Here is a 14,725-nt window from a genome sequence, read left to right as displayed (position 1 = left end):
TTTCTTTCCTTATAACAAAGAAGCCTTAGAGGTCACCTGATAGATATCTTTAAAAGTTATGAATGTTTAAAACAGGGTCGATGTGGAGAAAATGTTTCTACTTGTAGGAGAATCCAAAACAAGGGGCCAAAGAAAAAGTTACTAATATATCCAATAGGGAAATAAGGAGGTATTCATTTGTTAGACTTGAATTTTTGGAGCAAAAACCAGACGGAGAGACGGAACTGCTAACAAAGTTAAAGTTTATTAGAAAACGGCCAGGAGGCATTGTGCACAAAGGGATAGAGGGTAGTCTCCTTACACTCGCACCTAGCTCTCAAAGGAAAAGCAGCATACAATCATTGATATACCTTTCAATAGACAACGCCCACCGCTTACAAAAGTGGGCGTAAACATATGATCCGCGTCACTACAGTTACTCTCTTATTGGTTGACATGGTTGTCACTCAACTGTCAGGGGCCGCCTTGAGGTGTCCTGTGACACTAAGCATCTCACTCTAGTTGTGGTTACTTCTTAACAGTAAGCGCATAGGTTCCAGACATTAAGACTCCGCACAGTAGCTTTCAGCAAGGCCGCAACCATGCTTATCACCCCTGGAGATGCAACATTAATCTCACGAAGAAGCTTATTGGGATAAAAAATGTCAGCACGAGCTTCGAGTAAACTTTCCAGCAGGAGATAAGGTGTTTGAAGCAAGGATTATCAGGAATGGCTGGCTCCTTTTAGTGTTAACTTGGTGGCCACAACTGGTTGTGTGATTTTAGATACTTTTATAAATCTTGCATAGCCCAATTCTATAGTCGGAGCTAATGACTAAAGATTTGTACCTCCAAAAGGACATGTGTCTCCCCTAACTCCCGAGCAAGCAAGATCACAAAGCTGCATATTCTGTGGCGAATTCCCCTTATCTCTGAGAAGCGCAAACTATGGAACAATGTTTCTGTAACGCTGATAACAACATTGCGAAATGTTTGGAGGTCAGTGGAGTGGAAACCAACATTCTAGCAAATGTGCTGCGGTCTGCTATTTTACAGTACTAATTAAAAGGGTTAATATAATGGTCAAGTATCCCTTCATGCTTTGCAGCTACCTAAATGCTGCATGTACGCTTTTAATATATATAATAATTGAAGCTAAACATCCTTAAACATGATTTCTAGTATTACAACCTAATGGTGGATGTATTTACGTATTTAGAGACTGGAGGATTCAGGTTGTGGTTCACAGGCCTATTTTTGCAATCCAACACGTTAAATCAGGGAATGTTAGAATCTGGAACTCGCTGCCACGGGAACTGGCGGAGGCAAAGTGCTTATCAGGTTTCAAATGGAACCCAGTCGAGTACATGACAGAAAGGTTATCTACTTTGGTGTCAAAGTATGATTTGGACAGGTTGGGTGGTTGGGCAGATGCATGGCAGATGCAGTATAATGTGGATAAATGCAAGGTTATCTACTTTCGTGTCAAAAACAGGAAGGCAGGTTATTATCTGAAATGCAATAGATTGGGAGAAGGGGAAGTGCATCGAGACCTGGGTGTCCTTGTACACCAGTCGCTGAAGGAAAGCATGCAGGTGCAGCAGGCGGTTAAGAAGGCCAATGGTGTGTTGGCCTTCGTAGCGAGAGGTTTCGAGTACAGGAACAAGGATGTCTTGCTGCAGTTGTACAGGGCCTTGGTGAGAACACACTTTGAGTATTGTGTGCAGTTTTGGTCGCCTTATCTGAGGAAGGATGTTTTTGCCATGGAGGGAGTTCAGCGAAGATTCACCAGACTGATACCTGGAATGGCAGGAATGACGTATGAGGAGAGATTGGGTCGATTTGGCTTATACTCACTGCAGTTTAGAAGAATGAGAGGGGATCTCATTGAAACTTATAATATTCTGACAGGACTGGACAGACAAGATGCGACAAGGATGTTCTCAATGGTCGGGGAGTCCAGAACCAGGGGTCACAGTCTAAGGATAAGGGGTAAGCCATTTATTACAGAAATGAGGAGGAATTTCTTCACCCAGAGAGTGGTGAATCTGTGGAATTCTCTACCACAGAAGGCAGTAGAGGCCAATTCATTAAATATATTCAAGAAGGAGTTGGATATATTTCTTAAGGCTAAAGGGATCAAGGGATATGGGGAGAAAGCAGGGACAGGGTACTGAATGTGGATGATCAGCCATGATCGCATTGAATGGCAGAACAGGCTTGAGGGGCCCAATGGCCTTCTCCTGCTCCTATCTTCTATGTTTCTAAAGGGAATAGAAATCTAGACTGTTAGGCTGTGCTAAGATAAATGCAAGGGGAGAAGACTTGTGCGGAGCATAAACACCAGCGCAGAATGCTTGGGCCGAATGGTATAGTGCTGGCTTTATATTCTAGCTAATGTGTGCCGACCTATGAACGGGGTTCTTACTCTGGAAGCTTCAAATGAATTGTTGCACTAAATAACTCAAGTGACTCTTTAGAGAAGCGCTCGTATTGAATGCAACAAATTAGTGGTCCTGTCCCGAAAGATGGTGTCGGAACTGACAGTCAGAATTAGTGCCGGGTCCTAAACACAGTGTTATAAATCTCATCATTCATCAAGAAACTACTCGTGAAATAACGCTGGACGGCCAGCTGGTGGCGCCGCCCAAGGAGTATAAAAACTCGGGCGTGGGCTCAGCTTAATCAGGGACATTTTGTAAGACAAGGAACTAGTGACGTACAACTAGACCTCCATGTTCTGAAACAAGTTGATTAAGGCCTTGCTTTATGCTCAAACCAAGTGCGTAGTGAGTTTTATTTCGTCACACAATGTTTGCCCCTTCGCTAGTTGTAATTTCAGATCACGGACAATCCCTGGTGTAATTGTGTTGATGGAAATCTGGGGCAAAATATTTCATTCATGGACTGGAAACACTGGGACCCACTTCTGCACTGCGATCAGTTGCTCAGATTCTTATTTAATTGTATAATAGCGGAAACCGGATATTTCACCGCGCTCTTGAGCTCCGCTCTGAACTTGGACTGGGTCACCCCATAAATAAATGTGTTTGTGCAGCAACTTAAATTCATCAGCATATTTCCAACTTGTTGAAAGATATGTAACGACTCATTGTAATCTGCGGGATCTGTTCCTGCAATGTTATAATGTAAGAAATCGACAACAGCCAACAACCACAGCAGTATGAAGCTGCCGGATATGGTGAAGAGTAAAATCACAGACTTCCTTCTGCTCTCCAGCTCTGGGTCTCTGCCATTCTCTCTCTTGCTCTCAACCTTCAGTCCCTTACGGACCCGACTGGCCACTAAAATGTGGCTGACTGTCAGAGCGTTGAGCAACAGAATTAAAGCGAATGGGAGCAATGGGGTTAATATCATATCAAACCAGCCAAATCCCGCCCATCCGGGCTCAGTATAATAGCTTGGAATTGTTTGACAGAACCACGGCACATTGTCGATTATCTCCCTAGGTTCGTGTGTAAAGTAGAAGGGAATGTTTTTTAAACAGAGCAGAACGCAGCTTGTTGCGAGAACCACGGCCGCAGTTTTCTCGGTGCAATACCTTGTTTTGAGCTTCTGGCAACAAATGGCCACAAATCGATCAAAGGTGAACGTGACGGTGAACCAGACAGAACAGTCGGTGGCAGCGCAGGTCAGGACCTTGGTAACATTACACACAGGGGTGATGTCCAGGAAACACACTGGGAAATAATAATAATTGATCCGATACAATATGACCTCGGTGATAATGACCAGTAGATCCGCCGCTGCCATGGCCACCAGGTAATGAGTGATGCCAGTGGAGAGCCCACATTTCCCCCGGGACAGGATCACAATCGCCAATACATTAACTGTAATAAAGAGAAGGGAAAAGAGACTACAAATTACTGATCAAACATCCTCCGTGTCTGAGCCGAGACAGTAAGTGTCACATTTCAGCACACAAAGAGGCGTGGGTTGGGTTTGGGACAGAGTTTGAAACTTTTTAAATCTCAGCAACAATCACACACCAGTCACTTCTGCCCTCACCCCTGCCACTCCCTCCCGGAACGACAACAGGGTCCCCTTTTCCTCACCTTTCTCCCCTCCAGCCTGCACATTCAACGGATTATGCTCCACCATTTCAGCCACCTCCAAAGTGATCCCACCACCAAACGCATCTTCCTCTCCCCTCCCCTTTCAGCATTCTGTAGGGACCGCTCCCTCCGAGACACCCTAGTCCACTCCTCTGTCACTCCCAGCACCACTTCCCCTTCACCCGGCACCTTCCCGTGCAAGCGCAGGAGATGCAACACATGCCCTTATACCCCCCCCACTCTTCCCACTGTCCAGGGCCCCAAACACACCTTCCAGGTGAAACAGCGATTTACTTGTACTTCTTTCAATCTTGTATACTGTATTCGCTGCTCACAATGTGGTCTCCTCTACAATGGGGACACCAAACGCAGATTGGGTGACCGCTTTGTGGCACACCTCTGTTCAGTCCATAAGGGGGACCCCGAGCTTCCGGTCGCCTGTCACTTTAATTCACCAATCCATTCCCAATCAGACCTCAGCGTCCGTGGCCTCTTGCATTGTTCCACGGAAGCTCAGCGCAAGCTCGAGAAACAGCACCTCATCTTCCGATTAGGCACTTTGCAGCCTTCCGGACTCAACATCGAGTTGAACAATTTCAGATCATAACCTCGGCCAATTACATTTTTATATATTTTTAATCCACAACTTTGGTTTGTGCCTTTTCCCTTTTCTCTCTCCCACATGGCAGCTGTCTCTCACTCTGCCAGCGCATTTCACACTTCATCTAGAGCCTTCTTTTGTCTCTTTACCTGTCCTATTACCATCTCGTCTCGTCTTCAATATCTCTTAATGTCTCTTCACATCTCAGACATTCCCTTTTGTTCTTTCATCCCCTCCCCCATTTCCCAGCCCGCAAACTGGCCTTTTAATCTGTTTAATTTCCTGCCTTTTTTCTCAGTTCTGACGAAGGGTTTGACCTGAAACATTGACTCTATTTTCTCTTCCCGGATGTTGCCTCGCCTGCTGAGTTTTTCCAGCGTTTTCTGTCGTGATTACAAACTGACCACTTCCGGGTTTAATGGAAGCCAGCCCCGCCCCCAGGTAAAAGGTTGGAAGCCCTCGGGACCCGGATCAACAAGCCCTGGCGTTGATTGATCGGCCTTATCTGCTCCTGCGGCCTGTTCCGGAGTCCTTCCCGCCAGACTGGAAGCCAGGGCTGTCAATCAGTCAGACCTGCCTGCGGGGAAACCCGGATTTCTGGCTTACTGTCCGTAACTCCGCCCACGCCGCCTATGTAACACGCCCCATTAATATCCAGGGCTAAGTATTTGTGCAAAAGCGACATAGTGAGACTGCTGTAAATTAGATTAAACAAAAACAGAGGATGTGTAAAACAATCAGCAGTGCAGGCTGCATCTGCGGAGAGAGAAAAAGCGTTAACGTTTCAGGCCAATATTAGAGACAAACAGTATTAAAGCAATGATACAGCCAGAGAGAAATGTGTTAGGGGAGAAACATAGAAACATAGAAGATGGGTGCAGGAGAAGGCCATGCGGCCCCTTGAGACTGCTCCGCCATTCAAGGAGAGCATGGCTGATCATCCAAACTCAGTACTCGGTGCCTGCTTTCTCTCCATATCCCTTGATCCCTTTAGCCTTAAGAAATATATCTAACTCCTTCCTGAACATATTTAATTAATTGGCCTTCACTGCCTTCTGTGGCAGAGAATTCCACAGGTTCACCACTCTCTGGGTGAAGAAATTCCTCCTCATCTCTGTCGTAAATGGCTTACCCTTTATCCTTAGACTGTGATCACTGGCTCTGGACTCCCCCGCCATCGGGAACATCCTTCCTGCATCTAGTCTGTCTAGTCCTGTTAGAATTTTATAAGTTTCAATGAGATCCCCCCTCATTCTTCTAAACTCCAGTGAGTATAAGCCCAATTGACGCAATCTCTCTTCATACATCATTCCAGCCATCCCAGGTATCAGCCTTGTGAATCTTCGCTACACTCCCTCCATGGCAAGAACATCCTTCCTCAGATAAGGCGGCCAAAACTGCATGCAATACTCAAGATGTGGTCTCACCAAGGCCCTGTACAGCTGCAGCGAGATATCCTTGTTCATGTACTCGAATCCTCTCGCTATGAAGGTCAACATACCATTTGCCTCCTTAACCGCCTGCTGCACCTGCATGCTTACCTTCAGCGGCTGGTGCACAAGGACACCCAGGTCTGGTTGCACTTCCCCTTCTCCCAATCTATTGCTGTTCAGATAATAATCTGCCTTCCTGTTTTTGCCAGCAAAGTGGATAACCTCGCATTTATCCACATTATACTGCATCTGCCATGCAACTGCCCAATCACCCAACCTGTCCAAATCATCCTTTAATTTTCTAATTAAAAATATTCTGTTGGGCTTTACAACTGCTCTTCTGTCACACAACAAACTCTTGCGGGGAGTAACGGCAAAGGTCAAAGGTCTAGACAGGAAACTAAATCCACAAAAATGTTTGGATTAGGTCGCTCTCTTTTGAGAAATCCCTCGGGTTATGGCTACCTGTAACAGGGGTTGGTGGGGAATAACATTAGTGTCCGGTTTTATACTTAAACCCTACTTCTTTAATGAATGATTTGTTATTCATCTTTGCTATTTGATGGTACAATTTAAATATTGAAGCATCTAATCTAATGTTGAGTAGATATATACCTTGGCAAAGAAATTCGGTTTAGAAGCCCCCGACCTGCACTTACCTAGCGCGCCGGCCGTTGAGCTGTGGGCCCGCTTGGGATTCCGATCCTGGGCCTGCTCCAACTGGCGGCGTGCAGTGCTTGCGTATCCCAGGGGCGCAGTTAGTTCGATGCATCCCCTGGGATCACGTGGGCCATGGAGAGCCAATGTTGGCAGGAAATGCTTCAATCATAAGTTTGACAGGAAGTGCTGTCAAACTTATAAATACTATAAGCCCCAAAACATCACTAAATCTTCAAATAATTTTTTTTTTAAATCACACTTTTTAAACAAACTATAAATTACATGAAATAACTATTTTAAACAATAATTTACATTTTTGAAACTATAATTTTATTTTCTAACATGGATAAAAATAAATTTAAATTTCTTTAAAGTATTTAAATATAATAAACCTGTGGAAAAAATGTTTTAATTTTAATTAATTCACAACTTACCTTGTAAAAAGCAGGCCTTGCGACTGCTTTTTAAAAGGCTAACTTCTGGAGACTTACCCTCCCGGGAAAACCTGCAAAAAAAACGTATGATCAATGCGCACACGCTGCCTCTCCAGCGCACACGTTCCACGTCTGAACCCCTTCTTTCAGTGGAATGGAAGTGCTGGTTTCCCACGCATGCACAGTGCATGCACAAAACCAGCACTTCCATTGGGCTTACGGGTGAGTACCCCAGGCGTACTCACCCGTGGAGACCCGAATTTCTTGGCCCGTATATTTAACAAACGCAACATGATTATTTGATGTTTGATAAGTTGTCCATCTGCCATAACTAAAATATATATTGCTATTTTTAAAATCACTTCAACCAACATTTTCAATTAAGAGTGGCAATAAACGCTATGTCGATTGTAAATATATACCAGTAGAAGAGTTCTGTCTTCTAATGCCATGTAGCCATTTCCTCTTTATCTTGACTGGCTAACATTCAGGAAGTGAAAGGAGACCGTCCCACATGATCGTAGGTATGCTCATGCCTAACGGTGTGATGCTGGGATCTGTGGGCCAGTATGCAGCACACAACTCTGCAGCTACAGAAAACAACTTTTCAAAGGGTGTTCGCCTGATATAAGTGCAGATTTCGTTCGGAGTTCGGCAGCGTGCTCCTTAGATATGCCGCAGACAGCGAATTCAGGTCCAGTGATTTCAAAGTAGAAACGATTGCATCCATTCGGAACTGACCCACACTCAGTACAATTCTGCAGTGACTGTTGCTACCAGTAATACATGGCACTGTGGTCAGGTGCTCCACTCCAGTTAGTGACCCACACTCAGTACATTTCTACAGTGAAGGATACTTCCAGTACTACATGGGCACTGGGGTCAGTTATTCCACTCTTGTTAGTGACCCACACGCAGTACAATTCTAAAGTCACAGACACTCCCAGTAATACATGGCCACTGGGGTCAGGTGTTCCAGTCCAGTTACTGACCCACACTCAGTACAATTCTACCATCACAGATACTCCCAGTAATACATGGCCGCTGGGGTCAGGTGTTCCACTCCAGTTAGTGACCCATACTCAGTACAATTCTACAGTGACAGATACTCCCAGTAATACATGGCCACTGGGGTCAGGTGTTCCTCTCCATTTAGTGACCCACACTCAGTTCAATTCTGCAATGAGAGATACTCCCAGTAATACATGGCCACTGGGGTCTGGTGTCCCACTCCTGTTAGTGACCCACACTTAGTACAGTTAGAACATAAGAATATAAGAAGTAGGAGCAGGAGTAGGCCAGACGGTCCCTCGGGCCTGCTCTGCCATTCAATAAGACCATGGCTGATCCGAACCTAGACTCACGTCCACTTCCCTGCCCACTCCCCATAATCCCTAATTCCCTTATCAGCTAGGAAACTGTCTATCTCCTTTTAAAATTTATTTAATGTCGCAGCTTCCACAGCTCTCTGAGGTAGCAAATTCCATAGATTTACTACCATCTGAGTGATGAAGTTTCTCCTTATCTCAGTTCTGAAATTGCAGCCCCTTATTCCAAATTATGCGCCCTAGTTCTAGTCTCACCCATCAGTGGAAACATCCTCACCGCATCCACCCGATCAAGCCCCCTCATAATCTTATATGTTTCGATAAGATCGCCTCTCATTCTTCTGAATTCCAATGAGTAGAGGCCCAACCTACTCAACCTTTCCTCATAAGTCAACCCCCTCATCTCCGGAATCAACCGAGTGAACCTTCTCTGAACTGCCTCGAGAGCAAGTATATATTTTCTTAAATATGGAAACCAAAACTGTACGTAATATGCCAGGTGTGGCCTCACCAGTACCCTGTATAACTGAAGCAAGACATCCCTGCTTTTATACTCCATCCCCCTTGCAATAAAAGCCAAGATTGCATTGGCCTACCTGATCACCTGCTGTACCTGCATAACTACCTTTAGATAATATCTTGCTCTTTGATTTTTTCTGCCAAAGTGCATAACCTCACACTTTCCAACATTATATTCCATCTGCCAAATTTCTGCCCACTCACTTAGCCTGTCTATGTCCTTTTGCAGGTTTTTTATGCCCTCCTCACTCACTGCTTTTCCTCCAATCGTTGTATCATCGGCAAACTTGGATATGTTGCACCTGGTCCCCTCCTCCAAATCGTTAATATAGATTGTAACGAGCTGGGGTCCCAGCACTCTCCCCTGTGGAACACCACTAGTTACTGATTGCCAACCCGAGAATGAACCATTTATCCCATCTCTCTGTTTTCTGTTAGAAAGCCAATCTTCCACCCATGCCAGTATATTACCCCAAATCCCGTGATTTTTCACCTTGTGCAGTAATCTTTTGTGTGGCACCTTGTCGAATGCCTTTTGGAAGTCCAAATACACCTTATCCACTGGTTCCCGTTTATCCACCCTGTTTGTTACATCCTCAAAGAATTCGAGCACATTTGTAAAACATGATTTCCCCTTCATAAAACCATGCTGACTCAGGCCGATTAAATGATGCTTATCCAAATGTCCTGTTACTGCTTCCTTAATAATGGACTCCAACTTTTTACCAACCACAGATGTTCTACAGTGCCAGATACTCCCAGTAATACATGGCCACTGGGGTCAGATGCTCCACTTCTGTCTGTGACCCAAGATCAGTATAATTGTAAAGTGAAGGACACAAACAGTAATAAAGAGTTCAGGACTGTTTACAGCACTGAAAGCAGGGGGTTATTTGACTTACTTCCAGTAAAGGTAATCATTTTATTATTTAACTTGGCTACGAGACTTAAGCTGCAACTTATACTTAGATAAGCCAGTGGTAAAAAAGGATAGCAAACAGTTATGACATCCAATTTTGTGCAAAAGAGTTCACTGATCAAGCGTCTGTATAAGGTCGGCACTCGATCAGAATGTAATATTATCCGTGGGAGTGCAAAACCAGAGACCAGCTCACACACAGTGTTACACAACATCAATGGTTAGAGTCACTTACCAGGAACACCAAAGATGGCAAGAATCGGATAGAAAACTTTCTCGACGTTGTAATAGGTTTCAATCATCTTCTGTGTGAAGCGATGTGTCCTTTCATGCTGCAGGCAATCTCGCTGAATTTAACTCTGAGGCAATACATTCCCTGAAACTTCAATTTATACCCTGCGTGATCTGCATGGGGACATTGCGGTTGCAACGTCATTCAAAATAGATATTTTTCAATTTGAACAAACAGATGACGACAGCCAAGTTAAGTCCCTGTTGTGATAGAATATGCATAGTGCTGAGACTTAATTTGTAAACCCCAAAGACTGGAACATTTTGATCACATTAATTAAGAAACGAAAATTGGCAGTTGTATTCTCCCAGAAATTATGTTATTCCTTCCAAAACTATCAGGCCCACATCTAGGTCTCATAGATCCGCAGGGCCTGATAATCTACATCATGGGGTACGTAAGGAAGTGGCCCTAGAAATAATAGATGCATTGCTGGTCATCTTCCAAAATTCTATAGCCTCTGGAAGAGTTCCATGGATTGGAGGGCAGCTAATGTTACCCCACTATTCAAAAAGATGGTAGAGAGAAAACGGGGAATTATAGACCGGTACGACTGACATCAGTAGTGGGGAAAATGCTAGAGTCCATTATAAAAGATGTAATAGCAGAGCACTTGGAAAACAGTGACAGGATCGGACAAAGTCAACATGGATTTAAAAAAGTTAAATCGTGCTTGACTAATCTACTGGAATTTATCGAGGATGTAACTGGTAGAATAGATAAGGGAGAACCAGTGAATGTTGTGGATTTGTACTTTCAGAAGGCTTTTGATAAGGTCCCGCATAAGAGACTAGTGTGTAATGTTAAAGCACATGGGACTGCAGGTAAGGTACTGACATGGATAGAGAACTGGTTGGCAGACAGGTAGCAAAGAGTTGGAATAAGCGGGTCTTTTTCTGAGTGGCAGGCAGACACTAGTGGGGTACCGCAGGGATCGGTCCTAGGACCCCAGCTATTCACAATATATATTAATGATCTAGGCGAGGGAACTAGATGTAATATCTCCAAGTTTGCAGACGACACAAAGCTGGGTGGGCGTGTGTGCTGTGAGGAGGATCTGAGAAACTCCAGTATGATTTGGACAGGTTGGGTGATTGGGCAGAAGCATGGCAGATGCATTATAATGTGGATAAATGCGAGGTTATCCACTTTGATGGCCAAAACAGGAAGGCAGATTATTATCTGAACGGCAATTGATTGGGAGAAGGGGAAGTGCAACGAGACCTGGGTGTCCTTGTGCTCCATTCACTGAAGGTAAGCATGCAGGTGCAGCAGGCGGTTAAGAAGGCAAATGGTATGTTGGCCTTCGTAGCGAGAGGATTCTAGTAGAGGAACAAGGATGACTTGCTGCAGTTGTACAGGGCCTTGGTGAGATCACATCTTGAGTATTGTGAGCAGTTTTGTTCGCCTTATCTGAATAAGGAAGTTCTTGCCATGGAGGGAGTGCAGCGAAGATTCACCATGCTGACACCTGGGATGGCAGGATTGACGTATAAGGAGAGGTTGGTTCGATTGGGCTTAAACTCGCTGGAGTTTAGAAGAATGAGTGGGGATCTCATTGAAACTTATAACATTCTAACAGGACTAGATAGACGAGATGCAGGAAGGATGTTCCCGATGATGGGGGAGTCCGGAACCAGGGGTCACAGTCTAAAGATAATGGGTAAGACATTTAGGACAGAGATAAGGAGGAATTTCTTCAACAATGAACCTGTGGAATTCTCTACCACTGAAGGCAGTTGGGGCCAATTCATTAAATATATTCAAGACGGATTTGGATATATTTCTTAGGCTAAAGGGATCAAGGGATATGGGGAAAAGGCAGGGACAGGGTATTGAGATTGGATGATCAGCCATGATCCCATTAAATGTCAGAGCGGGCTCGAGGGGCCGAAAGGACTACTCCTGCTCCCACCTTCTATGTTTCTATGTTTCTATCTACCTGATCCCAATGTACAGTGGTATATCTATCCAGATTATTGAAGAATGAGGTATATAACCTGAGTTGTTGAACATTGGGACCTCTACTTTTACTCATGGTACAGATAGACATCTATTCTGTGTAAAATGGTATTGTTTGCTGTTCGATATCTATTCTGAGCAGTGTACTGTGTGGAATCTACTCTGTTTCCAGCATGGTATCTATCCTGTGTCTAACGGGGAATCTATGCTATGTGCAGTGGGATGTCTATGCTGGCTGCTGTGAAGCCTATATCCTGAGCTACAGTGGGTATCTATCCTGAGCCAGGGTGCAGTGGGGTATTTGTCCCGATTCATGGTACAATGGGGTATCTAACTTGTCCCAATTAATAAATGGTATAATTAACATGGTGTATGAGATTGTGTAGTTTCTACCAGCACTGTGGCACCTTGGGGTACCTACACGCTCTCATGCTAGTGTAGACCATCTAATATGAGCCAGAGTGCAGTGGTTATCTATGCTTTGCCATGGTATAGTGGGGTGAGCGAGATGGAGATCGAATACCAAACCATCGTCAGCACCTTCACCAAAGCGTACGAGAGCATGGGCCTTACACTAAACATCCGTAAGACAAAGGTGCTCTACCAGCCTGCCCCCACCACACAGTGCTGCCCCCGATTTCAAAATCCACGAAAAGGCCTTGGACAACGTGGACCACTTTCCATACCTCGGGAGCCTACTGTGAACAAGGGCAGGCGTCGAGGAAGAAGTCCAACACCACCTTCAGTTTGCCAGTGCAGCCTTCGGTCGCCTGCGGAAGAGAGTGTTTGAAGAGCAGGACCCCAAACCCGGCACTAAGCTCATGGTCTACAGAGCAGCAGTGATACCCGCCCTGCTGTGTGCCTCAGAGGCATGGACCATGTACAGCAGGCACCTCAAAGCACTGGCGAGGTACCACCAACGCTGCCTCCACAAGATCCTGCTAATCCATTGGCAGGATAGGCGCACCAACATCAGTGTTCATTCTCAGGCCAACATACCCAGCATCGAAGCTTTGACAACGCTCGATCAGCTCTGATGAATGGGTCACATTGTCCGCATGCCCGATACGAGAATCCCAAAACAAGCGCTCTATTCGGAGCTCCGACAAGGCAAGAGAACCCCGGGTGGGCAGAGGAAATGGTTCAAGGACACCCACAACATCCCCAGCGACACCTGGGAATCCCTGGCCCAAGACCGCACAAATTGGAGGAGAAGCATCCGGGAAGGCACCGAACACTTCGAGTCTCCTCACCATGAGCAAGCAAAAGGCAAGCGCAGGCAGCCCAAGGGGCGCACGTCAACCCAAGTACCACACCCACCCGTCCCTTCAACCACCATCTGCCCCAACTGTGACAGAGACTGTAGGTCCCGCATTGGGCTCATCTTTCACCTGCAATCTCATTTTTAATGTGGAAGCATGTCATCCTCGGTTCCAAGGGACTGCATAAGAAGATAGTGGGGTATCTATTCTGAGCCATGGTGCAGTTGGGTATTTATTCTGTGTTACTTACAGTGAGGTGCCGAAAATTCCGCCAATGGAAAATGTTCCTCCTTCTTTATTCTATTAAAACCATTCCTGATTTTGAACGCCTCTATCAAATCTCCTCTTAACCTTCACTGCTCATAGGAGAACATCGACAGATTCGTCTGTCTCCCAACATAACTGACGTCCCTCATTCATGGAACCTTAGCAGTAAGTCTCTTCTGCATCCTCTCAAGTGTTGCGCTCAGAATTAGAAACATAGAAGTATAGGAAAATAGGAGCAGGAGTAGGTCATTCGGCCCTTCGAGCCTGCTCCGCCATTCAATATGATCATGGCTGATCCATTATCTCAATAGCATATTCCCGCTCTCTCCCCATACCCCTTGATGACTGTTGTGTCTAGAAATCGAGCTATCACCTTCTTAAATATATTCAGTCACTTAGAAACATAGAAGATAGGAGCAGGAGTAGGCCATTCGGCCCATCGAGCCTGCTCCGCCATTCAATGAGATCATGGCTGATCATCCAAACTCAGTACCCTGTCGCTGCCTTCTCCCCATATCCATTGATCCCTTTAGTCTTAAGAAATATATTTAACTCCTTCTTGTGTATATTAATGAATTGGCCTCCACTGCCTTTTGTGGTAGAGTGTTCCAAAGCTTCACTACTCCCTGGGTAAGAAATTCCTCCTAATCTCTGTCCTAAATGGCTTACCCCTTATCTTTAGACTGTGACCCCTGGTTCTGGGCTCCCCCACCATCGCAAACTTCCTTCCTGCATCTAGTCCTGTTAGAATTTTATAATTCTAAGTCTTGGCCTTCAAAAGCTTCTGTATAGAGATTTCCACAGATTCACCGGCCTCTGAGTGAAAACATTTCTCCTCATCTCAGTCCAAATGACCTCACCCTTATCCTGAGACTGTCACACTTCTTCCTAGACCCCGCAACCAGGGGAAACTCCCTCCCGGCATCCAGTCTGCCCAGCTCTGTCAGAATGTAACACGTTTCCACGAGATCCCCTCTCATTTTTCTAAACTCT

The 14,725-nt window shown here is 45.2% G+C and overlaps 1 protein-coding gene across 1 annotated transcript; it reads right to left on the bottom strand.

The window, feature by feature from the left end:
• Window positions 1-234: 234 nt before the first annotated feature.
• LOC147092536 (putative G protein-coupled receptor 139) lies at window positions 235-10,288 on the bottom strand. The gene is made up of 2 exons (XM_085975735.1): window positions 10,185-10,288; window positions 235-3,830 (listed from the first exon to the last, which is right to left on the bottom strand). The coding sequence occupies exons 1-2, from the start codon at window positions 10,249-10,251 to the stop codon at window positions 2,920-2,922; spliced, it is 978 nt and encodes a 325-aa protein (XP_085831861.1). The 5' UTR covers window positions 10,252-10,288; the 3' UTR covers window positions 235-2,919.
• Window positions 10,289-14,725: the final 4,437 nt, after the last annotated feature.

The sequence above is a fragment of the Somniosus microcephalus genome, unplaced genomic scaffold, assembly GCF_052327205.1.
Source record: "Somniosus microcephalus isolate GS21.2 unplaced genomic scaffold, FLI_Smic_1.0 unresolved_chr2, whole genome shotgun sequence".
Classification (NCBI taxonomy): Eukaryota; Metazoa; Chordata; class Chondrichthyes; order Squaliformes; family Somniosidae; genus Somniosus; species Somniosus microcephalus.
Note: the sequence above shows the minus strand (reverse complement) of the source record. Positions and strands in the feature narration are given on the sequence as shown.

What these genes read in the sequence shown, in the direction of transcription:
- LOC147092536 (XM_085975735.1), bottom strand. Translation starts at nt 10,251, where the DNA reads ATGATTGAAACCTATTACAACGTCGAGAAAGTTTTCTATCCGATTCTT. An exon ending in TGCCATCTTTGGTGTTCCTG is followed by an intron (nt 3,831 to 10,184) that starts GTAAGTGACTCT and finishes TCTTTATTACAG; the next exon opens with TTAATGTATTGGCGATTGTG.